We start from the raw sequence: 27500 nt of genomic DNA, 5'->3' as shown, positions 1-27500 counted from the left end.
CAGTAAGAAATATGAGAGAGCCCTGAAATGCAGCCGCTCGGCGCAGAAGGGACAGCACTCTATACTTATCGTTTTAATTCAAATCAAACCAAGATATAGACAGCATCAACAAAACTCGTCAATGACTTACCCCTGATCCTGATACCAGTACACGAAACTCCTCAACATATTTCAGACAGCTGACGAATCTGTAACAAGACAGATCGAATTCACGTATACACGTATCTGGAGAAAGAAGGAACAAGTCGCGTAAGGCGAAATTACTACATTTAGTCAAGCTGGAACTCACAGAATGAAACTGAACGTAGTCCGCCGCTAGTGCAAAAGGCAGTGAAAGTGACGAGCCTGTTTGGCGCGGTAGCGGTTGCGCTGTGCTTCATAGCACGCTTTACTGTACCTCTCTTCGTTTTAACTTTATGAGCGTGTTTTTAATCCAAACATATCATATCTATATGTTTTTGGAATCAGGAACCGACAAGGAATAAGATGAAATAGTTTTTAAAACGATTTCGGAAATTTAATTTTGATCATAATTTTTATATTTTTAATTTTCAGAGCTTGTTTTTAATCCAAATATAACATATTTATATGTTTTTGGAATCAGAAAATGATGAAGAATAAGATGAACGTAAATTTGGATCGTTTTATAAAAAAAAAGTTTTTTTTACAATTTTCAGATTTTTAATGACCAAAGTCATTAATTAATTTTTAAGCCACCAAGCTGAAATGCAATACCGAAGTCCGGCCTTCGTCGAAGATTGCTTGGCCAAAATTTCAATCAATTTGATTGAAAAATGAAGGTGTGACAGTGCCACCTCAACTTTTACAAAAAGTCTGATATGACGTCATCAGACATTTATCGAAAAAAAGAAAAAAACTTCCGGGGATACCATTTCCAGGAACTCTCATGTAAAATTTCATAAAGATCGGTCCAGTAGTTTAGTCTGAATCGCTCTACACACACACACAGACAGACACACACACACACACACACACACACACACACACACATACACCACGACCCTCGTCTCGATTCCCCCTCTATGTTAAAACATTTAGTCAAAACTTGACTAAATGTAAAAAGGCAGAATCTCGCTAGGGTGGCAATGCAAACACACGCATTAGAATCCTTCCACGAAAACCAAGAACAATAAGCAATAGAAAGCACCCCCCCTAAAAACAAAACCCCAAATAAAAACAAAACAAAACACCAAATAAAAACAAAACAAAACCCCAAATAAAAACAAAACAAAACCCCAAATAAAAACAAAACAAAACCCCAAATAAAAACAAAACAAAACAAAAAAATAAAAACAAAACAAAACACAAAAATAAAAACAAAACAAAACCCAAAAATAAAAACAAAACAAAACCCCAAATAAAAACAAAACAAAACACAAAAATAAAAACAAAACAAAACCCCAAATAAAAACAAAACAAAACCCAAAAATAAAAACAAAACAAAACCCCAAATAAAAACAAAACAAAACACAAAAATAAAAACAAAACAAAACACAAAAATAAAAACAAAACAAAACACAAAAATAAAAACAAAACAAAACCCCAAATAAAAACAAAACAAAACCCAAAAATAAAAACAAAACAAAACCCCAAATAAAAACAAAACAAAACACAAAAATAAAAACAAAACAAAACCCCAAATAAAAACAAAACAAAACCCCAAATAAAAACAAAACAAAACCCCAAATAAAAACAAAACAAAACACAAAAATAAAAAAAACACAGAAGTTCAACTGCAAAATATTGAATAAACCACAAGAACATATTTACGGCATTACCAATCTTGTCTTCAGTTCTGATTCAACACTTCCGACGCAACTTGTACACACACACAAATAATAAAACTATTAAAACACAAAAATGATCAGAGGGAATTTTTTCTGGGATGATCATTATCAGTTGGGAAAAAACATCATGATAAGCTTACATCAATACAGTAAATTGAAATCCAATCTGAATGATCCAGCAAGAACATTTATCGATGGAATATAAATAAAAGAAGTGCGTTTAAGTCAGAAGTCAGAAGTCAGAATATTTATTCGCGGAAACACAACTTGACAAGGTTCATAGCGAGTGGTGGGGGTTTGGGATTCAACATTGTAATAATCGCGACAGTGTACATATCGAGTTAAAGTGCGTTCAACTCGGTAGCTCAGTTGGTAGAGCACTGAACTTGTGATCGGAAGGTCGCTGGTTCGAATTCGGGCCGCGACGAACACGGGTCAACTTTACGTGCAGACCCAGAGACGGAAGCCGTGTTCCACCCCCGTGTCACCACAATGGCACGTAAAAGACCTTGGTCATTCTGCCATAAGTGCAGGTGGCTGAATACACCTAAACACGCAGACACCTGGGTAGCACGACTCCGTTGCTGCTAGCTTTCCACTGGGAGGAAGCGACCCGAATTTCCCAGCGATGGGACAATAAAGCAATGAAAATGAAAAAAAAAATGAAAAAAAAACCATACTGTGTGTGTCCAAGGCAGTAGCTGTGGATGTTGTAGGCGTTGGGGAAGCAGCTGAGTCGGATTTTCTCATCCCTGTCACACGTGACCACGTACTGCTCCCGGTCTGCCAAACACTGCAACCAACAGACAGTTCTTATGTCACATGACAGCCTTCCAAACACTGCAACCAACAGACAGTTCTTATGTCACACGACAACCTTCCAAACACTGCAACCAACAGACAGTTGTTATGTCACACGACAGCCTTCCAAACACTGCAACCAACAGACAGTTCTTATGTCACACGACAGCCTTCCAAACACTGCAACCAACAGACAGTTCTTATGTCACACGACAGCCTTCCAAACACTGCAACCAACAGACAGTTCTTATGTCACACGACAGCCTTCCAAACACTGCAACCAACAGACAGTTCTTATGTCACATGACAGCCTTCCAAAAATAAAAGAGAAAGTAGCATCGTGAGCATCCATTATGCTGATTATGCTTCTTTTGCCATATTGAATGACAGAAGTTTTGAGGGGGTAAAACAGGTAATCATATCTATCAATATATTCATTTATTTATTAATTATCAAATCATTAATTCATCAATTTACTTGTTTGTTTGTTGGTTGGTTTCTTTATTAGCTTTTTCATTAGTGCGTTCGTTCTTTTATTCCACCATTCATTTAGTCCTTCGTTTATCATTTCATTAATTAATGAAATCATTCATTCATTCATTCATTCATTCATTTAGCCATTTAGCCATTTATTAATGTATTGATTAGTATTGTCTTTCTGAGAGTTCTTTTCGAAGAAATGCAGTGCTGTTCCGAACAAAGGAGAGAAAAACCAATGTGCATACAAACACAACAACCATCCCCAACCCCTAAAAAAAACCATGTTCGTGTTTTACAAACGGGAAAGTGACCATAAAGAAACTAAAAAGAACCATTGGAACCAACCACCACATTGTTTTTGATTGTGAAGAAAAAAGAAAGAAAAGAAAGGAACTAAAAACTCTTTGACTTACCACGTCCAAAACCATCGACAGATGACCCAGAAGAAGTTGACCTAGAGTTTTGACCTCTGGTGTGTCGTCATCCTTGACCTCAGTTACCGTGGGAAACGAGTAGACGTCACCTGACTTGTCAGCCACCACCACAGTGGATTCATCCAAGGTGAAGGTCAGACTGGTAGCTCTTCTGGCCAGCAATCTGTAACAAAACAACACAAATCTGATGGTCAGAGGAGTTGTTGTTGCATTCAATTTAATGTGACTTATTTAATTTCATACATTATCATCCCATTATTGGGAAATTCTGATCGCTTTCTCACAGTGGAAAGCTAAAAGCTAACCGGGTTTGTGCGCGTTTATGTTTGTTTGTTTGTTTGTTCGTTCATGGGCTGAAACTCCCACGGCTTTTACGTGCATGACCGTTTTTACCCCGCCATTTAGGCAGCCATACGCCGCTTTCGGAGGAAGCATGCTGGGTATTTTCGTGTTTCTATAACCCACCGAACTCTGACATGGATTACAGGATCTTTTTCGTGCGCACTTGGTCTTGTGTTTGCGTGTACACACGGGGGTGTTCGGACACCGAGGAGAGTCTGCACACAAAGTTGACTCTGAGAAATAAATCTCTCGCCGAACGTGGGGACGAACTCACGCTGACAGCGGCCAACTGGATACAAATCCAGCGCGCTACCGACTGAGCTACATCCCCGCCCGCGCGTTTATGTGAAATCAGCCACCTGCTTTTCTGTCAGAATGACCCAGGTCTTTTACGTGCCGCAATGGTACCACGGGGGTGGGACGTGAGTACTATCTCTGAGTCATCACATAAAGTTGACCCGTGTCCGTCCCGGCCTGGAGTCAAATCGGTGACCCGAGAGTCACAAGTCCATGCAGTGCTATGGCAACTGAGTAACCAGACCCCCAGTGTTGTTGTTAGCTGTATCTTGACACACCTAGGAGTTAAGTGTCTAACTTCTTAATCTACAAACTTGTCAAATCGAGACTTAACCTGCGTGCATGCTGAACCGAACTTTATTTTATTTTACAAGGGTTTAGATTATTAAGCTGAACCTTTTCTAACAATCTGTCCTTGGTACAAAATCATTTAAAACAAATCAAATCATCACACACACACACGACAACATTAAGAGAGAGGAAGAGAGACAGACAGACACGACAGACAGACAGACAGACAGACAGACAGAGATTAGAGAAAGACAGAGAGTCAGATTCGCAGTGAAAGAACGATAGGAGACAGAAACGAAGTGAGCAGTGCACAGAAGGTGGAACCTCACGTCATCAATCACTTCAGTGGCCTTCTATCCGTTTCTTCATACTGTTGTTCTTCAAACCCTCACTCCCAAACAGATTCGGGCACTTGAAAAAAACCGAAGCAAAAACTAGTCGAAGTGTTTTTCTTTAACCGTCATTAAAGATTTTCTTTCTCTTTCGCCCCCTTTTCCCAATTTTTTTTTTAGATTTGTCCCTTCCGTTCTTTCTTTCATTTTAGAAACTTTAAACGGTTTTAGCGGGCGCTTTCACTAACGAGCAAAAAATGACAAAGCGGGATCCTCCTTAACCCCTCCCCCTCCCTTTCCCCCAGCGCGGGCTCTCTAATGACTCGCAATGATAAGTTCATAATTAATTAAGCCCCGAGACCGGAAGGACAACTTCCCCCAGACACCCGCCTCACGGGACAAATTGCCGAACACACTGCGCATGACAGGAAATGACCCATAATGCAATTTGTTGCAGGAGGCGGGTCTGTTTCGGGCAGGGTTTAATGGCGGACGAGACAAATCAGCTGGTATCAGCACGACAGCCGCATCCATATCTGCGTGGAAGGATTTCCGTGTTGAAGAGGTTCTTCTTCGTCTCTCGCGAAGTTCTCCGCACAGGTCTGTGTTACGCGCTAAGCGCTGCATGCACAGGCGCCTCGGGAAAAAAGGGGCGAGAGTGTTGTTAGAGGGGTCAAGGGAAAAGGTCAGAGACCTTCAAAGCAAAGTCCTTCATATGGAAACACTGTTTTCACTATCTCAGACCAAGCCAAGCCTTTACATGGGATCAACCGTCGCGATATAACCTTCGTGGTTGAAAACGACGTTAAACACCAAATAAAGAAAGAAAGAAACATAGGATCAGGCCATCCATCAACTTACACACACACAAACACTGTTTTCACTATCTCAGACCAAGCCAAGCCTTTACATGGGATCAGGCCATCCATCAACTTACACACATACAAACACTGTTTTCACTATCTCAGACCAAGCCAATCCTTTACATGGGATCAGGCCATCCATCAACTTACACACATACAAACACTGTTTTCACTATCTCAGACCAAGCCAAGCCTTTACATGGGGTCAGGCCATCCATCAACTTACACACACACAAACACTGTTTTCACTATCTCAGACCAAGCCAAGCCTTTACATGGGGTCAGGCCATCCATCAACTTACACACACACAAACACTGTTTTCACTATCTCAGACCAAGCCAAGCCTTTACATGGGATCAGGCCATCCATCAACTTACACACACACAAACACTGTTTTCACTATCTCAGACCAAGCCAAGCCTTTACATGGGGTCAGGCCATCCATCAACTTACACACACACAAACACTGTTTTCACTATCTCAGACCAAGCCAAGCCTTTACATGGGATCAGGCCATCCATCAACTTACACACACACAAACACTGTTTTCACTATCTCAGACCAAGCCAAGCCTTTACATGGGATCAGGCCATCCATCAACTTACACACACACAAACACTGTTTTCACTATCTCAGACCAAGCCAAGCCTTTACATGGGATCAGGCCATCCATCAACTTACACACATACAAACACTGTTTTCACTATCTCAGACCAAGCCAAGCCTTTACATGGGATCAGGCCATCCATCAACTTACACACACACAAACACTGTTTTCACTATCTCAGACCAAGCCAAGCCTTTACATGGGATCAGGCCATCCATCAACTTACACACATACAAACACTGTTTTCACTATCTCAGACCAAGCCAAGCCTTTACATGGGATCAGGCCATCCATCAACTTACACACATACAAACACTCAACATCCTGACTGTGTTCTGTGCCGAGTTGGACTTTCTTGATAAATTAATTTCGCAGACTGTCACTGGCATTTTAATTGATTGTTGGTTTGTGTCCAACTGGTCACACGTAAAAGCCTGTTCAGATCAGAGATGGTGAGTCATATCGTTTACGCGGGGAGGACCGTGCCTTGAACTGTTCAGAGGTTCAGAACTTAGGTGTCAGCTAAAGACGTTTTAAACGTGAAGAAAGTACCCCTTGTATGTACACTTTTCTTCACCATGTTAATGTTTTCGCTTTCTTCTGTTTGCACTTGATGACTGCATAGTCGTTGTCGAAGTAAAGAAGTAGCCTGTGGCCTTTCTTTTCCTGTTATTGGTTTTCCTCATAATTATGCCTGGTTGTTGTTGATTTTGTTGTGGTTGTTGTTGTTGTTGTTGTTGTTTTTGCTGCTCCTGTTGTCTTTGTTGCTTTGGTGTGTAGTGCTTCCTTAAGCCTATATTTAATGGTTGGAGAGCCACTAGGAAAGTGAAGAAAGTAACCTGTCCTCCTGTGTATTTGCTTTCGTTTATCAAACATGTGTTATACTTTTCTTGCGTTCTTCTTAAAACTTGAGGCTCGGTGAAGACAAAGAATAGCACCCCTGTGTCCTATTGTTTCTTCTGTGTTAAATACTGTTGATGGTCAAGTTATATTTTTCTCGTTTTCCTCATCATAAAATGTATGGTTGAAAAGGCGTTTTGAAAGTGAAGAAAGTATTCCCGCGTCCCTTATTTACCTTTGTGTTTCTACTCATTAATAACTATGCCTAACTTTAAATTTCTTGGTCCTTCTTCTCGTCTCTTGTCACGCAGGTTACGAACATTCTCCCCCCTCTAGAAATATCTCTTGAAGTTTTCTATCTTGAGCCAAAGGAACGAGAAAAGGGGAAAAGGAAGAAGATCTCTCTCTCTCTCTCTCTCTCTCTCTCTCTCTCTCTCTCTCTCTCTCTCTCTCTCTCTCTCTCTCTCTCTCTCTCTCTCTGTCTCTCTCTCTCTCTCTTGTCTCTCTGTGTCTCTGTCTATCTCTATGTCTCTTTCTCTCTCTCTCTCTCTCTCTCTCTCTCTCTCTCTCTCTCTCTCTCTCTCTCTCTCTCTCTCTCTGTCTCTGTCTATCTCTATGTCTCTCTCTCTGTCTCTCTTTGTCTCTGTCTCTGTCTCTGTCTCTCTCTCTCTCTCTCTTACACACCTCCCCCGAAGGTCTCTTGCAAGCAGCCAGCAGGCAGGCGTTTAAACGCTTGAGCCCCAGGAATAGAGGGAAGGACAAGAAGAAGAGTTCTCCATCGGGCGATCAATCAGCGGCAAGGCGAGTCTAGTCCGGAGGCCTGACGACCCATTTAGAAGGGGCTCAGATAAGTATCACCGCTAAGCCCATTTCTTCACGGCGGCATTTATCCTCTATTTACCGCGGGACCTGCTGCCTGTCTGCCTGCCTGTTGCACTCTGGGTGACACGGGGAGGAGGTTTCAACGTGGGTAGAACCCTGGCAAGCTTCAGGACGTTTCTGAATGTGTATCTGAAGACCTCTGGAGAGAGCGATGGCTACCACCCGGGCCAGGTTCTTCGTGTATTTATGGACTGTCAAGTTGGCATCCACTGTATAAGTGTGTGAATTTTTATCTCCCGCACCCCCCGCACCCCCCCCCCCTTCCCCCGGCTTTGTACATGCACTTTGTGTTTGTTGAAATAAACAATCGACTTCGACTTCTTCTTGGGGTGTTGGCATGAAAGAAACCAATGGATGACACCTTGGCGATCGTGTGAATAAGTTGAAAGATTGAGATGGCTGCCACTGAAGGGTACAGGGGGGCAAGGGTGGATTCTCTGTGTCAGATTGAGATGGCTGCCACTGAAGGGTACAGGGGGGCAAGGGTGGATTCTCTGTGTCAGATTAAGATGGCTGCCACTGAAGGGTACAGGGGGGCAAGGGTGGATTCTCTGTGTCTTTCTGAAGAAAACTGCAGACAGCAATGGCTACCGTGTCCTTTGGAAAGCTGGGATTGGAAGACACCATGCAATAGATGACACCTTGGCAACTTTCTTCCGTGTCTTCTGAACAACTTGTAAGGTTTCGATTGTTATGTCTGAGTGGCACGAGAGGGCAAGTATGGCTCCCATTTGTTATGTCTGAGGGGCACGAGAGGGCAAGTATGGCTCCCATTTGGTATGTCTGAGGGGCACGAGAGGGCAAGTATGGCTCCCATTTGGTATGTCTGAGGGGCACGAGAGGGCAAGTATGGCTCCCATTTGTTATGTCTGAGGGGCACGAGAGGGCAAGTATGGCTCCCATTTGGTATGTCTGAGGGGCACGAGAGGGCAAGTATGGCTCCCATTTGTTATGTCTGAGGGGCCCGAGAGGGCAAGTATGGCTCCCATTTGTTATGTCTGAGGGGCCCGAGAGGGCAAGTATGGCTCCCATTTGTTATGTCTGAGGGGCACGAGAGGGCAAGTATGGCTCCCATTTGGTATGTCTGAGGGGCACGAGAGGGCAAGTATGGCTCCCATTTGGTATGTCTGAGGGGCACGAGAGGGCAAGTATGGCTCCCATTTGGTATGTCTGAGAATCTCCCTCTCTCGTGGTCATGTTGAGTGTTTGGATGAAAGACAAACGACCAGAGTAGGCCATTATCCAACAACTGTCCCTCCGGGCACTGTCCTCGTCACCCCTTTGTCCACTTGGTTGACCATGATAATCCAACTTGAAGTCAAGGTGGTCCAGTAGTAACTGTTCTTGCCAGCATCAAATAAGGAGGAGGGGGAGGGGGGTGGCTTCGGTGTGATGAAAGATCATCACCAGGGTGTGACACGTTCTAGGTGAGTTGTGGCCATCAAATCAATGTGTCATCCTTGCAAGGATGAGATAGGCTTTCATGTTGAACAAATCGGTAGCTTTCATAAAGACACTGAGACTAATGGCTTATTCTCGTAATTATTATGATTGTTCTTTTCTCCAGAAAACAGCGAACATTTAGCGTTCTCTGATCTTATATCTGAGCTTCCGTAAAAAAAATGCACCGTTTGCTTAAAGTTTAAAAAAAAACATAAACAAACGCCCAATAAACAAACAAACAAACACACAAACACCGTGGTGTAGTCACGCTATTCCAAAGACAACAGCAATAAAAAGAGGCTCAAGCTTCAAGCTTCTCTCGTCTCTCTCCCTCTCGCCCGAGGAAAGCCTCAGCGACTAAATCCCCCTACGGGTCCAAAGCCCCGCATCCCTCCCCACGAGGCCAGAGTGGCTGGGGTTTGCTTTGATTGACCCAACACTGGGGGCCCAAATCCCCTCTTGCTCCCCGCAGGTTCCTGTTTCCCCACCAAAAGACGGTCAACAGTGGGCAGTTTCTGAGAAAACAGTCACCCAAGACACAAGCGATGCAATAAGGGATAAGTGTATTAATGTGACGGCGGCTGCGGAGCGGAGCTAGGGAAAGGGGAGAAAATGCGCCGTGTATTATTAAAAGCGGAAGAAAGGGAGACAACTGGTGTGTTTAAAGATTGGAGAGAGATGTTGAGTATCGGATTATCGCGGAGTGGATCGAGGCTTTTCCTGGAAGAGAAAGAAGAGAGTGGGATACAATTAATGTCATCCTCTCTGGCGCCGCCGTTACCTAATGGTCAAAGTAATCTGGAGGAAGACTAAAAGTGTTGCAAATCGTATAATACTATGTAAACCCTCTTTGCTTTCAGTCCACACGGACGGGGAAAGTGGTGGCAGCGCTTTCTTCAACACTAACAACTTGTCGTCACAGTTACTAACTGGGTCAAGGTCAGCAAGAGTGACCTTCTCAAAACCCTTCTTTTTGCTTTTATACTTTGAAGAACTGCCAGATCGGAGTGCATTAGTTGTACCAGGACTTCAAATTACCGTCTTAACTACAACCATTACCATCTTGGGAGAAGGTCCTGTACTTCTTGTACAATGTTGGGGACCATCGCAACCATCAGCTCCTTCTTGCTTTAATCAGCACTCTTCCGCTCTTTTTTTTTATATTTAGTCAAGTTTTGACTAAATATTTTAACATCGAGGGGGAATCGAAACGAGGGTCGTGGTGTATGTGCGTGTGTGTGTGTCTGTCTGTGTGTGTGTGTAGAGCGATTTAGACTAAACTACTGGACCGATCTTTATGAAATTTGACATGAGAGTTCCTGGGTATGAAATCCCCGAACGTTTTTTTCATTTTTTGGATAAATGTCTTTGATGACGTCATATCCGGCTTTTCGTGAAAGTTGAGGCGGCACTGTCACGCCCTCATTTTTCAACCAAATTGGTTGAAATTTTGGTCAAGTAATCTTCGACAAAGCCCGGACTTCGGTATTGCATTTCAGCTTGGTGGCTTAAAAATTAATTAATGACTTTGGTCATTAAAAATCGGAAAATTGTAAAAAAAAAATAAAAAATTATAAAACGATCCAAATTTACGTTTATCTTATTCTCCATCATTTGCTGATTCCAAAAACATATAAATATGTTATATTCGGATTAAAAACAAGCTCTGAAAATTAAATATATAAAAATTATTATCAAAATTAAATTGTCGAAATCAATTTAAAAACACTTTCATCTTATTCCTTGTCGGTTCCTGATTCCAAAACCATATAGATATGATATGTTTGGATTAAAAACACGCTCAGAAAGTTATAACGAAGAGAGGTACAGAAAAGCGTGCTATCCTTCTTAGCGCAACTACTACCCCGCTCTTCTTGTCAATTTCACTGCCTTTGCCATGAGCGGTGGACTGACGATGCTACGAGTATACGGTCTTGCTGAAAAATGGCATTGCGTTCAGTTTCATTCTGTGAGTTCGACAGCTACTTGACTAAATATTGTATTTTCGCCTTACGCGACTTGTTTTAAGCTACGAGTACTTTCCTTCTCAAGTCTAGCGATTCCGTTCACTACCACATCTGCTCGGACCACACAAAAACACACACTTCGAAAAGTTTGTGTTGTTGTTAGTATGAGTTAATTGTAATATGCTGACTGTTAGCAAATGATAGCAAACATGTCGAGAAAAAAGATATCAAGCATGAGCCCTTTAGGCGAATGCTGATATCGTTTGTGAGACATGTCTGTTATCATTTGCTAACAGTCAGCATATTAGAAACTAGAGGAATACCCGGCTTCGCCGGGGTGAATCGCGAGACAGAGACAGACAGCGTGGCGGTTCATCACAATCACCTCTGCAAGCGAAGTCCTGTCAAACGGGATTGAGAATTTTAGAGCTTATTTCTTAGCCCTATATTATCTGTTGTGGCTTCTCAAATGCCAGAACATACAGACAGACAAAAGCCGCTAGACCCCATCACAAACAGAACTCTACAATCAACAGGTTTTTTCCCCCACACACACACACACAAACACACACACAGAGAAGCCGTATATATATATATGCATATCTGTATCTATAAATATATAGAGATAGGTGAGAGTGTATTTTTCGCGTGGCTATAAATTGATTCGACCTTTTCACTTTGACAGTAAGAACAACTTACGGGTGCAAGGGAAGCGTTCTGGACAGCGCAGTGACATTCTAAAAATAGTCACTCTCAGAAACGGGAATTTGGGGTGAACGGCGCGACAGAGACAGACAGCGTGGCGGTTTACCACAATCACCTTTGAATGGCGAAGTCCTGTCAAACGGGATTGAGAATTTTAGAGCTTATTTCTTAGCCCTATATTATCTACTGTGGCTTCTCACATGCCAGAACATACAGACAGACAAAAGCCGCTAGACCCCATCACAAACAGAACTCTATAATACATAGGTTTTTGCCTACACACACACACAAACACACACACACACAGAGAAGCCGTATATATATATGCATATCTGTATCTATAAATATATAGAGATAGGTGAGAGTGTATTTTTCGCGTGGCTATAAATTGATTCGACCTTTTCACTTTGACAGTAAGAACAACTTACGGGTGCAAGGGAAGCGTTCTGGACAGCGCAGTGACATTCTAAAAATAAATAGTAACTTACAACTGAACGGGAAAGCCACACGAAGGAAGGGAGATAAACGCCAAACACTGGAGAAGATAAGGAAGAGTTACTTATAATGGTGAAATGAACACAAAAACGAACATGAGTTTAGCGCTGCGCGCTGAGAGCACGTGTTGAAATATCTCATCGATGATATTGTGTCCGGGGTGTAGCTGAATACGGTGTCCAAATTTGAAAAAGAACCACCGAGAACTTTGGCGTTGTGATGTGGTGTAGCGGCTATGGTGTGTCGGTATGGGGGCCCGGGTAAGCTGAGGTGGAACCAAAATAGCTGAGGTGGAACCAAAATCGGTTCCGCGCTGCGCGCTGAGAGCACGTGTTGAAATATCTCATCGACCAGGTTGTGTCCAGGGTGTACCTGAATATGATCACCAAATTTGAAACAGATCCATCGAGAACCTTGGCCGCGCATCGCGCACAGACACACAGACACACAGACACACAGACACTAGTCGTATATATATATAGATAACGGTTTTCTTACCGTAATTCGAACAAAAGAAATTTCGAAGCGACCCCGCGAATTAGACAGAACAGCCGCAATGGGAACTTGAGCGCTCCTACCTGATTATGCCTGCCAGTCAAAGAATTCTCGTGACCTGGGTCAGCCAATCAGAGTAACACACCTTACGTGATGAATATTCACAGGTAAAATGCGTTTGACACACAACAAACCATGTTGAACATGCGTTTCGGTTGCTTCGCTTTTTCTTGTTGAACAGAGAGCGACAGATTTAGAACCGACTCCAGACGGATGGGAAATGAAGTAAAGATACATTTGACGTAAAGCGAGTGACCCAATTTCACCGAACTTTGATAATTTAGAATTCAAGTGAGCGGGTCGGCATTGCACATTCAGAGGATGGGCGGTGCCTCGCTGTTCCGTAAAGCACCCACCGACAAAACTCGCTTTTCGGTATTTTTTAGATAAAGAGAGTATTATCTGACAGCATCTGAAGTGTCATTCTTTAGAATAAATCACACTGATATTGCTGATTTAAATTTTTACTTTGTCTTGTTCATTTTTAGCTTGATAAACAAAAAGGGTCCCTGCCTGAACGTTATAACATTTAGAGGGTCACCTAGAATCCGTCCTGATTGGTCAAAAAGCCATATGGGGCACTGAATTGGTAATAATGTTTTATACACAATATCCAATAATATAAAAATTGCGGGCTGTATGGATGGGTTTCAAATCTTAAAATGTGAGTTCTCTGCCTTCTCACTTTCGTCGGATAAGCATATCTGTAAATGTCACTGCGTTGCAAATGGAAAGAGCGGAGGGGGTTCGTTTACGTGTAAATACACCAGAACAAGCTTATGCTGCCCTTTATCAAACACCCCTGCAAACAAACTATCAAAAAACTATTACTTGCCTCACACAATCCTCCCTCCTCCCACCCATCCACCCTTTCATAGTTTCCCCTTCAACCCCACCCCGTTCCCTACCCCTTTCACGCAACAAACTCGCGCTCGCCAACACACGAGAGTCAAACAAAACATACAAAAAACAATTAGCAAACTCACACAAACTCTCAACCCCCATCCCCCCCCTCTCTCTCTCTCTCTCTCTCTCTCTCTCTCTCTCTCTCTCTCTCTCTCTCTCTCTCTCCCTATCTCTCTCTCTCTCCCCCTATCTCTCTCTCTCTCTCTCCCTATCTCTCTTTCTCCCTCCCCAACTCTCTTTCTCTCTATCTATCTCTCTCTCTCTCTCTCCCTATCTCTCTCTCTCTCTCTCCCTATCTCTCTTTCTCTCTCACTATCTCTCTCTCTCTCTAGCTCTCTCTCTCTCTCCCTATCTCTCTCTATCTCTCTCCCTCCCTCTCTCTCTCTCTCTCTCTCTCTCTCTCTCTCCACCCCTTTTCATACACAAACACGCTTTCGCCAACACATGACCCCCACCCCATCCCACCTCCCAAAAGCCTGAAACTAGCTCTTCGGCGCTGAACAAAACCTACATGGGGCAAATATTTGCCAGCCAGAAAGACCGCTATTTTCTGGTTCCTGCGAACACCAGGGTGGGATGTTTGTTGGACATGGTGTAACCAGTTAGTAGCCAGAGGGCCGAAGGGACATTTTCTGGACCATTAGTCCTGGACCGAGGCAGCCTCCACCCAGATGGTCCATTTCCCATATCCGCTCCCTCCATGGTGTGTAAATATAGAACTGCTTTCTACCCGGCAAGTAGTAGCGGATTGGTAAAGGTTGGTTTAGGGTGGATTGGGGTGTATGGGATAGATCTGTGACGGGGTGGGGTAGGGGGAGGGTGGTATGAAAGTAAGAGAGAGAGAACGAACTTCAATTACTCAAGGATGGAGATTTTAGGCTCACGCCTAGTCTTACAATCTGTCCCTGCTAAACTAAGACATAAAAATAAAGACAATAAAAGGACAATCAGTTGTCAATCGCAATCATACAGTATTACTAATTACAACATTACCTATACGAATACATAATGCATGATAGAAAATTGAAATGTACATGTATGTTTGTTTGTTTATTTGTTGCTTAACGTCCAGCCGACTACGCAGAGCCATATCAGGACGAGGAAGGGGGGGATGAAGGGGGCCACTTGTCAAGCGATTCCTGTTTACAAATGCACTAACCCATTACTTGTGTCCCAGCAGGCTTTAGTAAAACTAAATTAATACCTACTGGAAGATTACCAGTTTCCAGTATGTTAAAATAGGCTTAACCTATCTACTGCTGGACTTACATCAGAACACTAACAGATTAAACTATACATGAATCGCGAGACAAGCGGCAAGAGAAGAGATTTTTGGAAAAAATACAGGTGAATGAGCAAGAAGGCAGAAAAAAGAAAAGAATTCATGAAGAAAAAGAGAGCATGACAGGAAAGAGGAATCAAAAATCTACCTAACAGCAAACTAGAAAGCTCCTGCGGTTCCAAAAACAGGAGGGGCCTTTAATTTCATAACCGCAGTGCCCCACTGCGGGAGTACATGTATGTCAATTTAATACAAAGGAAAAGAAAAGTCGACTCGCACACACACGCGCGCCGCATGCCTGCAATCACGTTCGCACTCAATACAACACACACACTCACACACACATATACACACACACACATACACACACACACACCCACCCACACACACACACACGGAGAGAGAGAGAGAGAGAGAATAGAGGGAGAGTCGGTGTGTGTGTGTGTGTGTGTGTGTGTGTGTGTGTGTGTGTGTGTTTCTGTGCTTCAGTCTGCCTGGCTGTGTGTTCCCTTTTCTACTCCCAGTATGTCTGTGTGTGCACTAGAGTGCACTGGATGCGAAGAAATGCACTGTAAAACCAGAGCCAGAGCAGAACATGATCCGATTAGTAATGACAGAGTTCCGTTGCTCTGCAATCGTAATCCTGACGACATTCAAGCCGGCGCTCACACACCGACACACACACACATCGCGTACCGCTAACGACCCCCCTCGAAAACCCCACTCCCTCCTGAACTGTCCATAACCTATTTTCACCACACATCAACATTCACGTAGCAATCAAGACGAATACTTATCCCCCCCCCCCCCCTAACACCACCATCACCACCGCTCTGTCTGTCTGTCTGTCTATCTCCCTCCCTCCCTCTCCCTCTCTCTCATCCTACCTCTCTCCCTACCCCGACTCACATTATTCCACCCACCCTTTCTCCAACCGCCCCAGCTAAAACAGCCCTAGCATCCCAATCTCTCCCCAGCATCTCGAGCTCTACATTTACTACTAGCCCTTTATTGTGCAGCGTGCACCCAGCCACCCGACCCACACTGGATTCTACCCGGGGTGGAGAGGAAGTGAGCCGGGTGGGCACGGGTAGCGTGCGACAATGGCCGGGTAGCACACACAGGAGGTGCAGAGCGAAGGGCAAATGGAAAACGCGTGTTTCAGACTCTTTTCTGCTGCTGCTGATGCTGTTGTTGTTGTTGTTGTTTCTGGGTGGAAGTGAGAAAGAAGGCATAGAATATAGACGCTCCGAGATATAGACGGATTTTGGTGTGTGGGAGTAGAGTGGGGGGGGGGGGGGGGATTTGGGGGGGGGGGGGCGTTTTTGGTTATGGTTGGCGGAGGTTTGAGAAAAGGCAAAATCTTAGAACTAGGAAGAAGAAAAAAAGAAAAAAAAAAGAATCGGGTGGATTTTGTAGTGTTGGTGATATGTGAGGTAAATGCAGGGGATCTGTTATCGAAAATAAATGAGACTAGCTTGATGAAATTCGGGGTTGGCGCTGAGATGAGAAAGGCAGAGTCAGGATGGTACGTCAATAGTTTGAGGAAACGCGACAAAAATGCAAGTAGTAAAAATATTTTGCTTTAAAACAACACACACACTGATGGGCAGATCTCCGTGCCCCTTGAGTTAAGACAAACAAACAAGTCGCGTAAGGCGAAAATACTACATTCTACATCAAGCTGTGGAACTCACAGAATGAAACTGAACGTAGTCCGCCGCTAGTGCAAAAGGCAGTGAAAGTGACGAGCCTGTTTGGCGCGGTAGCGGTTGCGCTGTGCTTCATAGCACGCTTTACTGTACCTCTCTTCGTTTTAACTTTCTGAGCGTGTTTTTAATCCAAACATATCATATATATATATGTTTTTGGAATCAGGAACCGACAAGGAATAAGATGAAATAGTTTTTAAAACGATTTCGGAAATTTAATTTTGATCATAATTTTTATATTTTTAATTTTCAGAGGTTGTTTTTAATCCAAATATAACATATGTATATGTTTTTGGAATCAGAAAATGACGAAGAATAAGATGAAATTGTTTTTGGATCGTTTAATAAAAAAAATAGTTTTAATTACAAGTTTTTTGATTTTTAATGACCAAACTCATTCATTAGTTTTTAAGCCACCAAGCTGAAATGCAATACCAAACCCCGGCCTTCGTCGAAGATTGCTTTGCCAACATTACAAGCAATTTGATTGAAAAATGAGGGTGTGACAGTGCCGCCTCAACTTTTACAAAAAGCCGGATATGACGTCATCAAAGATATTTATCAAAAAAATGAAAAACACATCGGGGGATATCATACCCAGGAACTCTCATGTAAAATTTCATAAAGATCGGCCCAGTAGTTTAGTCTGAATCGCTCTACACACACAGACAGACAGACAGACAGACAGACAGACACACGCACATACACCACGACCCTCGTCACGATTCCCCCCCTCTATGTTAAAACATTTAGTCAAAACTTGACTAAATGTAAAAAAAAGAATCGGGTGGATTTTGTAGTGTTGGTGATATGTGAGGTAAATGCAGGGGATCTGTTATCGAAAATAAATGAGACTAGCTTGATGAAATTCGGGGTTGGCGCTGAGATGAGAAAGGCAGAGTCAGGATGGTACGTCAATAGTTTGAGGAAACGCGACAAAAATGCAAGTAGTAAAAATATTTTGCTTTAAAACAACACACACTGATGGGCAGATCTCCGTGCCCCTTGAGTTAAGACAAACAAAAAACGTGTCATGAGAGGAGAATTTAGTGTCCTATTTTCATATTATTACTGTAATTTCGATCACTGACGGATGTTGAAAACAATGACGCTCGGCTAACTGCACGTACGACTGAAAGTAAAAGCAAAACAAACAGCGGCTCACAGCTTGTTTTAACATCAACCCAACCGGTTTTGTTTGTGCGCAGAAAAATAGCAAGACTGACATTTCTGGCTTTGTTACCGACAAAAGGTGTGCAAACATGGCTTGCTTTCCCTTCAATGCTAACTAAACACAGGAAGAAAATATGTTGGCAAAACTAGCAGCTTTTGCTATCACTTAAATACTAAACACAGGAAGACAAAGCGATTGCAAAACTAGCAGCTTTTGGGATCATTTCAATGAGAAAAACATAAAAACCAAGCGAATGCAAAACCAGCGGCTTTTGCTATCACTTAAATACTAAACACAGGAAGACAAAGCGATTGCAAAACTAGCAGCTTTTGGGATCATTTCAATGAGAAAAACATAAAAACCAAGCGAATGCAAAACCAGCGGCTTTTGCTATCACTGAAATACTAAACACATGAAGACAATGAGAAGGAAAACCAGCGGCCTTTGTTTGTTCGCTGATGTCAGACGATAGCGAAGAAAAGCTCGATTTAGGTTAAACAGCGTATAGTGTTATCCTTCTGGTTAAAACCAACTCAACAAAGCTGTAACGGAGATGCAGAAAGTGCTTTGCTTCCATGAAGCTATCACAAAAGGCAGATCCCAAAGGTAAAAACACCGAAGCCAACAATAGTTTAATATTCTATGATAGCAGCATTACAAGCCTGGAAGACGGATCATTCATTTTAAAGAAAACAAGGCAAAACAAGCAACTGCTTACGCGACTCATCCTCGTTATGTGTAATTTAAATGAGAAACAAATCATTCGCTGCTGCAGCTCGAAGAACAGTCAAGAACATTATAATTTCTTTTTTATTGGCCGACTTTAACAAATTGACCGGGCGGTCCAACACCGCTTATTACTATGACACTCCCGATTATTCAGCGTAAAAATGAACAACATTAAAATTCAGCCTTCTCAACTGCGCTCCCGAGGAACGAACACATGAAGGACCTTATATTCTGATGCTCCTCCCGGTCGTCACCGTCGACAATTTGACAACGAATGTTTGTGTGCAAGGATTTTCAGTTTAGTTGTTGGTTTATTTGGTGTAAGAATAAACGCATTCAGAAAGTTTGTCCTAAATAGGGTACATGCTTTAGAACGCTAACCTCCCAGAGCTTCTTGGGGTAGAACGCTAACCTCCCAGAGCTTCTTGGGGTAAAAACACTATCTCCATCCGTCCAACAAACGCCCTAACGCATCTCCACCCCAGAAAGTACCCAGAGGAGCCTGGTTCTTGCAGCGTTGTCCCCAAGCTGCTCCCAATCCCTGGACCACTCAGCGTCCCATTAACATCGCACAACAAGCAGCGCACGATCCTCACCCATCCGCCATCGCCAGCAAGACCCACACTGGATCCATCGCCAGCAAGGTCCACACTGGATCAATACTTAAGGGTTTATGTAGAGAGGAACAGGTATGCCGAGGGAGAGATAGAGAACGAACAAACGAACGATCTTCATTTGACATGGATAAAGGAGAGAGAGAGAGAGAGAGAGAGAGAGAGAGAGAGAGAGAGAGAGAGAGAGAGAGAGAGGGGAGAAAGAGAGAGAGAGAGAGAGGTGGGAGGGGGTGAGAGAGGGTGAGAAGAAGAGAAGAAGAGACATAGAAGAGACGAAGAGACAGACAGCCCGAGACAGATAGTCAGGTCGTCATTTCCCAATTTTGACCTTAACCCCTCAAAAAATACCTCGGAGAATGTTTTGACTGTTTTGAACTCTGTGATGTCTGTAGATTACAGATCCGACGGATGACACTCTGTCATCCTTGGGCATTTTGATGTATTCAAGATGGCGGACAAGATGGATTCCAGACTGCAAAATAGTCAAAACTGCATGCTATAAACTAGCAGAACTGTATTTATTTATGTTTTCCGGGAGATAAAACGGGAGTTAATATGCATAACAACAGTTACATGATTAGCAGACACTATAACCCGAATGGCTGGTCTGTTGAGAGACCGTTAAAGGACCAGACCACGCTGTTTTAGCGTCAAAAACGCTTCGAATCGTGTTCCTGCGCGACCGAACACTTCCCGATGTTTGCAGTTAGTTAGAAAACCACTTTCTTACCGTCTTCAACAATGTTTGGTTTACTTCGGAATCTTCTAAGGCCGTAATCCGACGAATTTTGTGACCGAAGCGACGGATTTCTTCTCCAAAACGACCCGCCATTGTGCCGCGTGATCTTCGCGAGACTGGCTTATGAATAAATTATCCGTGACGTCACACCGTGTGGAGATGGTAGTTTACCAACATCATGAACATGACAACAACAAGCGTAACTGCAGACGAAATTGAACCGTACATGTTCGAACTACCGGTTTCTCTCCTCGAATCAAGCATGAAAGATGAGGGCGGAGTTCCAGCAGTAGTGAAACAGTGACGATGAAAATTGCGACACTGTTTGTCTCAGCGATCAAAGGTAAACACGCCCGCTCTCTGTGCTGAACTTATCGTCTGCTTTCGAGTCTGTGCTATTTTTTCACTCTCGCCTTGTCAACGCACTCGCGAATAAGTGGGATATTGTTTAAGTGTTCATGCATTGCATTCACGAGTAAAAGAACAACAGCTCATCGCAGTTTTAACTGTTCTTGATTATTTCAGAGACTGGTGTCAGAGTGGCCACTGTACCTGTTGTATTGTGTGGGAGGGGCAGATTTGAGAGAGAGAGGAAGCTAGCCTGAGGTACATTGTAGAATGAAAACTTGCAGGGGAGCAAGAATGCATCACCAGCCACGAAGGTGTACATACAACTTTTTTTGAGGTGCCTATATTTGTTTGATTGTTAAATGTATGTATTTGTTGTTGTTTTTAAAGGCTATCAAGAAAACTGTTGTCATTTAAATTTGTAATACTCAGTCACATATAGTTTCACACACACACACACACAAGATTAACTCACTTGCATGCCCACAGAAGAAGTTTGCTCTTCACATTGTTCTGTTGTTGTTTTTATAATGTAATCATTGTAACATCAACACTCAGTAATAACCAATATTACAACACAATCACTTTTTCATCAGAACTAAGACCTATTTTGAGCCTTAATTTAAGTTGACTAGTAATGATATTAATCATAATGTATTTATTTTTATAATGTACAAACTAGAGTATGTATGTGGATATGTGTGTGATGGTGCTGGTATGGATATGTGTGGTTTGGGTTATGTGTGTACTGATGTGTACATTTTATGTGTTTTGTATGTTTTGCGAGTGCGATTTTATGTGATGTTATTCTGTACACCAGCCAAAACAAAATGTCTGGTATATTAGATAATAAACGCACCTTTAAATTTATTAGCGACTACACCCCGTCACCCTCCAGTCCCCCTCCCCCCCATTACACCCTACACTTTTAACATTGTATAAAAAATCATGCCCCAATATAGGTCCCTAGTTACCTGGGAGGACGTTAAGCTCCATAATCAACATCAACAACGTATTGAATTGAATTGAAAAGCTGGGGTTAGGAGGTCTAACTTCTTGATTTAAAGTGGTTTTTTTCTCAGGTGCATGTAGTTTTTTTATTTGCTTGAAATCATGGTGTATTCTGGTTGTAAGAGAAGAGTCAATTTCCTTGTAAGCCTGCAAAATTAAGATTTGTCATTTTTGAAGTAGCCTACATTTTTGTAAGAGTCCAAAATAGTCCAGGATAAGGAGGAAAAACATAGGGTGGGTCAGGAAATCTGAAACATTGCATAGTTTTGTTTTGCCTATGTAGACACAAAAAGTACTTAGAGCACTTTTCCCCCCCCCAAGAGAGCATAGCTTAGTTTTAATTATTTTAATGCCACTGTTAGCAAGAGGAGTACTACAGACAGCAATCAAACAGTGGGTTTTTTCTGTAGACATTGCTATTTCTGTTTAGGTGTTTCAGTAGTTTTCTATGCGGATAAATCATGCTGCATGATCACTAGAAACAATCCAGCTCTGTTGCATGCAAGTTTTTTAAAGGGTTTTTTCCCCATGTTACTCCGAGAGAAAAAAAACAACCCACAGAGATAAAGTTGAACTGGCAGTTTGACTGAAGCAGTGGTAATAACACAGAGTGCTCTTCCTACAATCAATTTTTTTATGTGGATGATGATGTCCATACATGTACTTGGTTGTATTATTTTGCTAGACTATTTGTTTCTGTTAGATATATCTGCTCACATGATTGTTGTTCATAATTTGACATTACATTTACTGCTGATCAAAATGTATTGTTGGAATAGGTCTGCTTAATATTCTGACTGCAGTTTTGTAATAAAATCAAATAACACAGATGTTTTAAGTATCAAAGTGCTTTTCACACACACACACACACACACACACACACACACACACACACACACACACACACACACACACACACACTCACACACTATGAGTATGACTGCAAACATGAATTTGTACTTGTATTAATTATAATTACTGTATTACAGAACCTGATCTGAAAAAAAGGACAACAGCAAATTATTCATGCAAGCTTGCTGTATTAACGATTTCTTTATCTATTTAATACAACACTGAATTAGATAATAACTATAACAACGTGTGTGTGTTTGTGTGAATGTCTATGTGTATATGGACGGACACTGATTAAACCTGAGACTCATCGATTACCCAGGTGAGTGTAAAAGAGGGAGAGAGAGAGGGAACTTTAAGGTGGGTGCATGGGGACGGACATGTAGTAACAGATATATGTTTTAATCTGTAATCTTAACACATGTGCTTAAAATTAGGAACAGATGCCATTCCACTACAAATACTGTCAGTCTGACAAAAACGCCCAGTGACACTGAACCCCTATCCCTTACAGAACACATTCAGTATACATGTACTCACTTCCTTTCGTCTGCGTTTAGTGAAAGCAGATCGTTCTGATGACATTGGTATCCGGTTTCTGACCTCCTGTGAGTGGTCAACAATTGTCGGAACTGGAACTGCGTTAGGCAACAGCTGTTTTGTGTGTGCCAGGTTTTCTTGCCGGCTTAAACTGCGTTCGCATTGGAAGAAAGTGTCGCGAAACACAGCACATCGTGTTGGCCGTTTCCAGTTAATCAGTCTTGCTGCAGAAGTTGCGGGTAAGCCCATCGGAAAAAGGTGACAACTGATGCCTGAACCTTTTTTCTATACTTCATAGCTATCAGCAGCCGTGCGCATTCCTTCGGCGTGCTGTTGATGCTCGATTTAGGCAAACGCCCACTTGAGCGTAAGCTGTAACTTTCGGTTTCCAAACACTAAGTGACGTCACAGCCGGTTCTCGTCTACTGGCGGCCATTTCGAAATCTCGTTTAGCAGACGAATTTGGCGGAACGTTTTTAATTAAATCACAATGATTAAGCTACGAATCGGTGAATTTCTTTACATTTTTGGAATCTTTAGGTGCATTTCTCTAACCTTCAGTCATCGGTTAGTGGTTCTAATAACCTTTAAAACAGCGTGGTCTGGTCCTTTAAATCTGGTTAACGGAGCAGGATGATATAGTTAGTTTTAGCAATATATTTTTTCAGTTACAGCTAATGGTTTAAGCTTATATGTGTTGTGGGCTTTGATTACTGTTGCACTTTGCTTGACCTTCATCGCATTTCAAGGTCATATGAATGTCAAATGTTCATTCAAATGATAAAGGATTATACTATTTTTGAAGATAAAATGACGAAATGTGTTCATCTTCTTAAAACTTGCCATGAATAAAAACGTTCACCAACACTGAAGGTCACACGTTTTCAAGGTCAAACAATTTCAAGGTCATATATTTTAATGTCTGCAAAACCATCACTTAGCACGTGCATCACTACAAAGATCACTGTCAAGAAGACGAAGCTGAGATTGTATGGCCATGTAAGAGAAGATAGAGAAGACAAATGAACAGAGGGACAGATATCATTACAGAGTGGATTGGGAAATGTTTTGCAACTTCCCAAAAATTGCTCACAGCCGCTAGAGGTGGAGACAGCTTATGAAGCGCTCGTCGTTGAAGTGGCCCTACCATCCTGGTGGGTTCCAGAATCAATGAGTGACTTGGTCGGTGAGCAAGCAGATAACAACTTAATCCTGGAAAAGTGGCTGTAATACCCACAATAACTTAAAGTTATCTTGTGCTCTTTTTTTTTAAGAAGATCTAGTCAGGTGAGGAATGTATACATCAGACGAAAGGCCTTGTAAGGTGTCACAGCGCCAAGCGATTCGTCATATGGAATCCCTTTTGACACCATATACACAGTGTTGTGTCAGTTAGTGACGCCCCGAGGAGGTGTATTAGGCGTCATGTCAAGAGGCTAAACCTGATGTACCATGTCTCACATACAAAAGACCTCTATCTCATAACGTAAAGGTCATGGCGACGAACCAGGGACACTGGTTAGTATGCACTTTACCTCGCCGATGACCACACAGGATGATGTGTAGTTTCTTTCTTTCTTTATTTGGTGTTTAACGTCGTTTTCAACCATGATGTGTAGTTTACCACTCCAGATGACCAGGCGGGATGACCACGCTGGTTTACCACACAAGATGACATGGTCATGCAGTGAGTTTCCAGTTTGAGGGCAGCCACCATCGATCCTTTTTTCAATTGCCGAAATGGTAGCGGATGACTATGCCTGATGACCAATAAATGACAACGCCCGATGATTACGCAGGATGTCATGTAGATTACCAATACGGGTGACCGGTGAGAATTGCCAGTGCGGATGACCAGTGTGGATGACCTGTGCAGATGACCATGAAGGATGACCAGTGAAGATGACCAGTGCGGATTACCGGTGCGGATGTCCAGTGCAGATGATCACGAAAATGACCAGTGTGGATGACGAGTGCGGATGATTAGTGCGGATGACCAGTGCAGATTATCATGAACGATGACTAGTGCAGATGACCAGTGCAGATGATCATGAAGGATGACCTGTGCGGATGACCAGTGCAGATGATCATGAAGGATGAATAGTGCGGATGACTGATGCGGATGATCACAAAAGGATGACCAGTGCGGATGACCGCAAAGGATGACCAGTGTGGATGACCGATCCAGATGACCCGTGCGGGTGACCGGTGAAGGTGACTGTTGCACATGCCCAGTGCGGATGACTACGATGGATGACCAGTGCGGATTTGTGCAATTTCCAAGGAGTAGACATCGACATAAGATGGCACACGCACATTGACCGACTGCGCAACCACAGCATGCTGTTGCACATGGTAAATTTCTCCACAGCCACACTTCAAAATTAGCATGACTTCAGTTGGTGTAGGTTCTACTCCAGGCGGTTTTCTGCCCATCCTACAACCACCCGAAGTCAACTGGATCAAGATTTGGAAGATCCCCGTAGAATTGCAATACAGCCCTTTTCAGATGGACGTTCAGCAATGGGCTGATGTGGGCGGTAGTTTTTGATTTATGTGGACTGGTGCTTGGAGGTTCTAGCTAGCCAGGTTTCATATCTCTCACGTGATATGTTGTTTGAGATTTTGCACCTGTAGCACTCGCTTACAAACTGCGACATTTGCTGAAAGACTTCACCGATTTTCACGCATGGATCTTCTGCAGAGAAATCAAGCACTCCTACGAACACACTGGTTAATGAACAGCTGTCACCAGATGGCATACGCTTCCCTCTAAAATAGCTCTATCGTCTGGTAAACAATCAAATCGGAGAAAACTAGTCTCTCACGATGTTCTTTGATCATCGCCCGCCATTTTGTAAGATCAATTTACAAGTTTTATCTTCGACAGTGAAACCTGTGCTTTGGAACACCATACGCACTAATCGCAAGTCCACGAATAACACAGGTTTCACATCTTCTCAGCCTGGATGTAATTCCATACACACTCATGTGCAAATTGTTTCCATTTAGCAGAATGAAACACGTCAAATGCCTTTGTTTTTTGTCTTGGAAGAGGAGCTCAAGTACGGACACGGACAGCACTACAGGCCATACTGTACGTGTCGTCATATTACTCATTACGTTTTCCCGACGTCATAAAGTTATGACGCCATTCTAGCCCTTTTTTCTATGGAATGCCTTTTGTGTCTAAACAAAAAAATCAACATTTGCTAATTTTCCTATAATTAATTTTGTCTCAATTTGCCCAAGGATTTAAAGATGTCATCCTGCGGATTTGTAAACTTCAGGAGTTAAACTACCCAAAACCATTAAAACATTTTCCGAGGTATTTTTCAAGGGGTTATTGCCCTGCCGTAAGGACTAAGAGGGTCAAACTGGTCTAAACGTGAGCAAGATGCAAACATGTCGCGTAAGGCGAAATAACAACATTTAGTCAAGCTGTGGAACTCACAGAATGAAACTGAACGCACTGCTTTTTTCACCAAGACCGCATACTCGTAGTTTCGTCAGTCCACCGCTCGTGGCAAAGGCAGTGAAATCCACAAGCCAGATTAGTGCGGTAGTGGTCGCGCTGAGCAGGATAACACGCTTTTCTGTATCTCTATTCTCTTTAGCTTTAATACTGAGTTTGATTTTAATCCAAACATATCATATCTATATGTTTTTGGAATCAGGGACCGACAAGGAATAAGACGAAATTGTTTTTAAATCGATTTCGGAAAATTAATTTTAATCATAATTTTTATATTTTTAATTTTCAGAGCTTGTTTTGTAATCCAAATATAACATATGTATATGTTTTTGGAATCAGAAAATGACGAAGAATAAGATGAAACTGTTTTTGGATCGTTTAATAAAAACAAGAAGTTAATTACAAGTTTTCGATTTTTAATGACCAAACTCATCCATTAGTTTTTAAGCCACCAAGCTGAAATGCAAAACCAAAGTCCGGCCTTTGTCGAAGATTTTTTTTGCCAAAATTTCAATCAATTTGATTGAAAAATGAGGGTGTGACAGTGCCGCCTCAACTTTTACAAAAAGCCGGATATGACGTCATCAAAGGTATTTATTGAAAAAAAGAAAAAAAATCCGGGGATATCATACCCAGGAACTCTCATGTCAAATTTCATAAAGATCGGTCCAGTAGTTTAGTCTGAATCGCTCTACACACACACACGCACCTAAAGTGTGGATGGTTACCTAAGAGGCGGCACTGGGTGTAGTGCCTTTCTAGTGCACTTGCACTACAACAGCACTGGGTGCAGTACTCGCTCCGGCATCGAAGAATTTTGCACTAGAAAATGCACAAAATTTGACCTATTTCGTCGCCTATAGAGGACGGAAAGAATGTCATTTTGAACATTGTTATGACATTCTTTCCGTCAAAAAAGTCAATTTAACGGTGTCAATTTAACCATAAGGCAACCATCCACACGTGTGGACGGAA

General features: G+C 42.5%; 1 protein-coding gene and 1 long non-coding RNA gene across 4 annotated transcripts in view; one reads left to right on the top strand and one right to left on the bottom strand.

Annotated features, from left to right (window-relative positions):
* LOC138971848 (tRNA (guanine-N(7)-)-methyltransferase non-catalytic subunit wdr4-like) overlaps nt 1-27500 on the bottom strand; it is a 204013-nt gene that overhangs the window by 16295 nt on the left and 160218 nt on the right. For all 3 annotated transcript variants that reach the window (XM_070344679.1, XM_070344680.1, XM_070344681.1), the window contains 3 exons: nt 3503-3686; nt 2489-2601; nt 131-188 (listed from right to left, as the gene is read on the bottom strand). In XM_070344679.1, the coding sequence (XP_070200780.1) occupies nt 131-188; nt 2489-2601; nt 3503-3686 (355 nt within the window). The remainder of the gene's footprint in view (nt 1-130; nt 189-2488; nt 2602-3502; nt 3687-27500) is intronic.
* On the top strand, nt 20186-22488 carry LOC138971850 (uncharacterized). The gene is made up of 2 exons (XR_011457399.1): nt 20186-20642; nt 20825-22488. It is a non-coding gene; the product is annotated as an uncharacterized lncRNA (long non-coding RNA).

Source organism: Littorina saxatilis, linkage group LG7 (assembly GCF_037325665.1).
Source record: "Littorina saxatilis isolate snail1 linkage group LG7, US_GU_Lsax_2.0, whole genome shotgun sequence".
NCBI classification, from domain to species: Eukaryota; Metazoa; Mollusca; class Gastropoda; order Littorinimorpha; family Littorinidae; genus Littorina; species Littorina saxatilis.
This window is presented reverse-complemented; position numbering and strand designations above follow the sequence as displayed.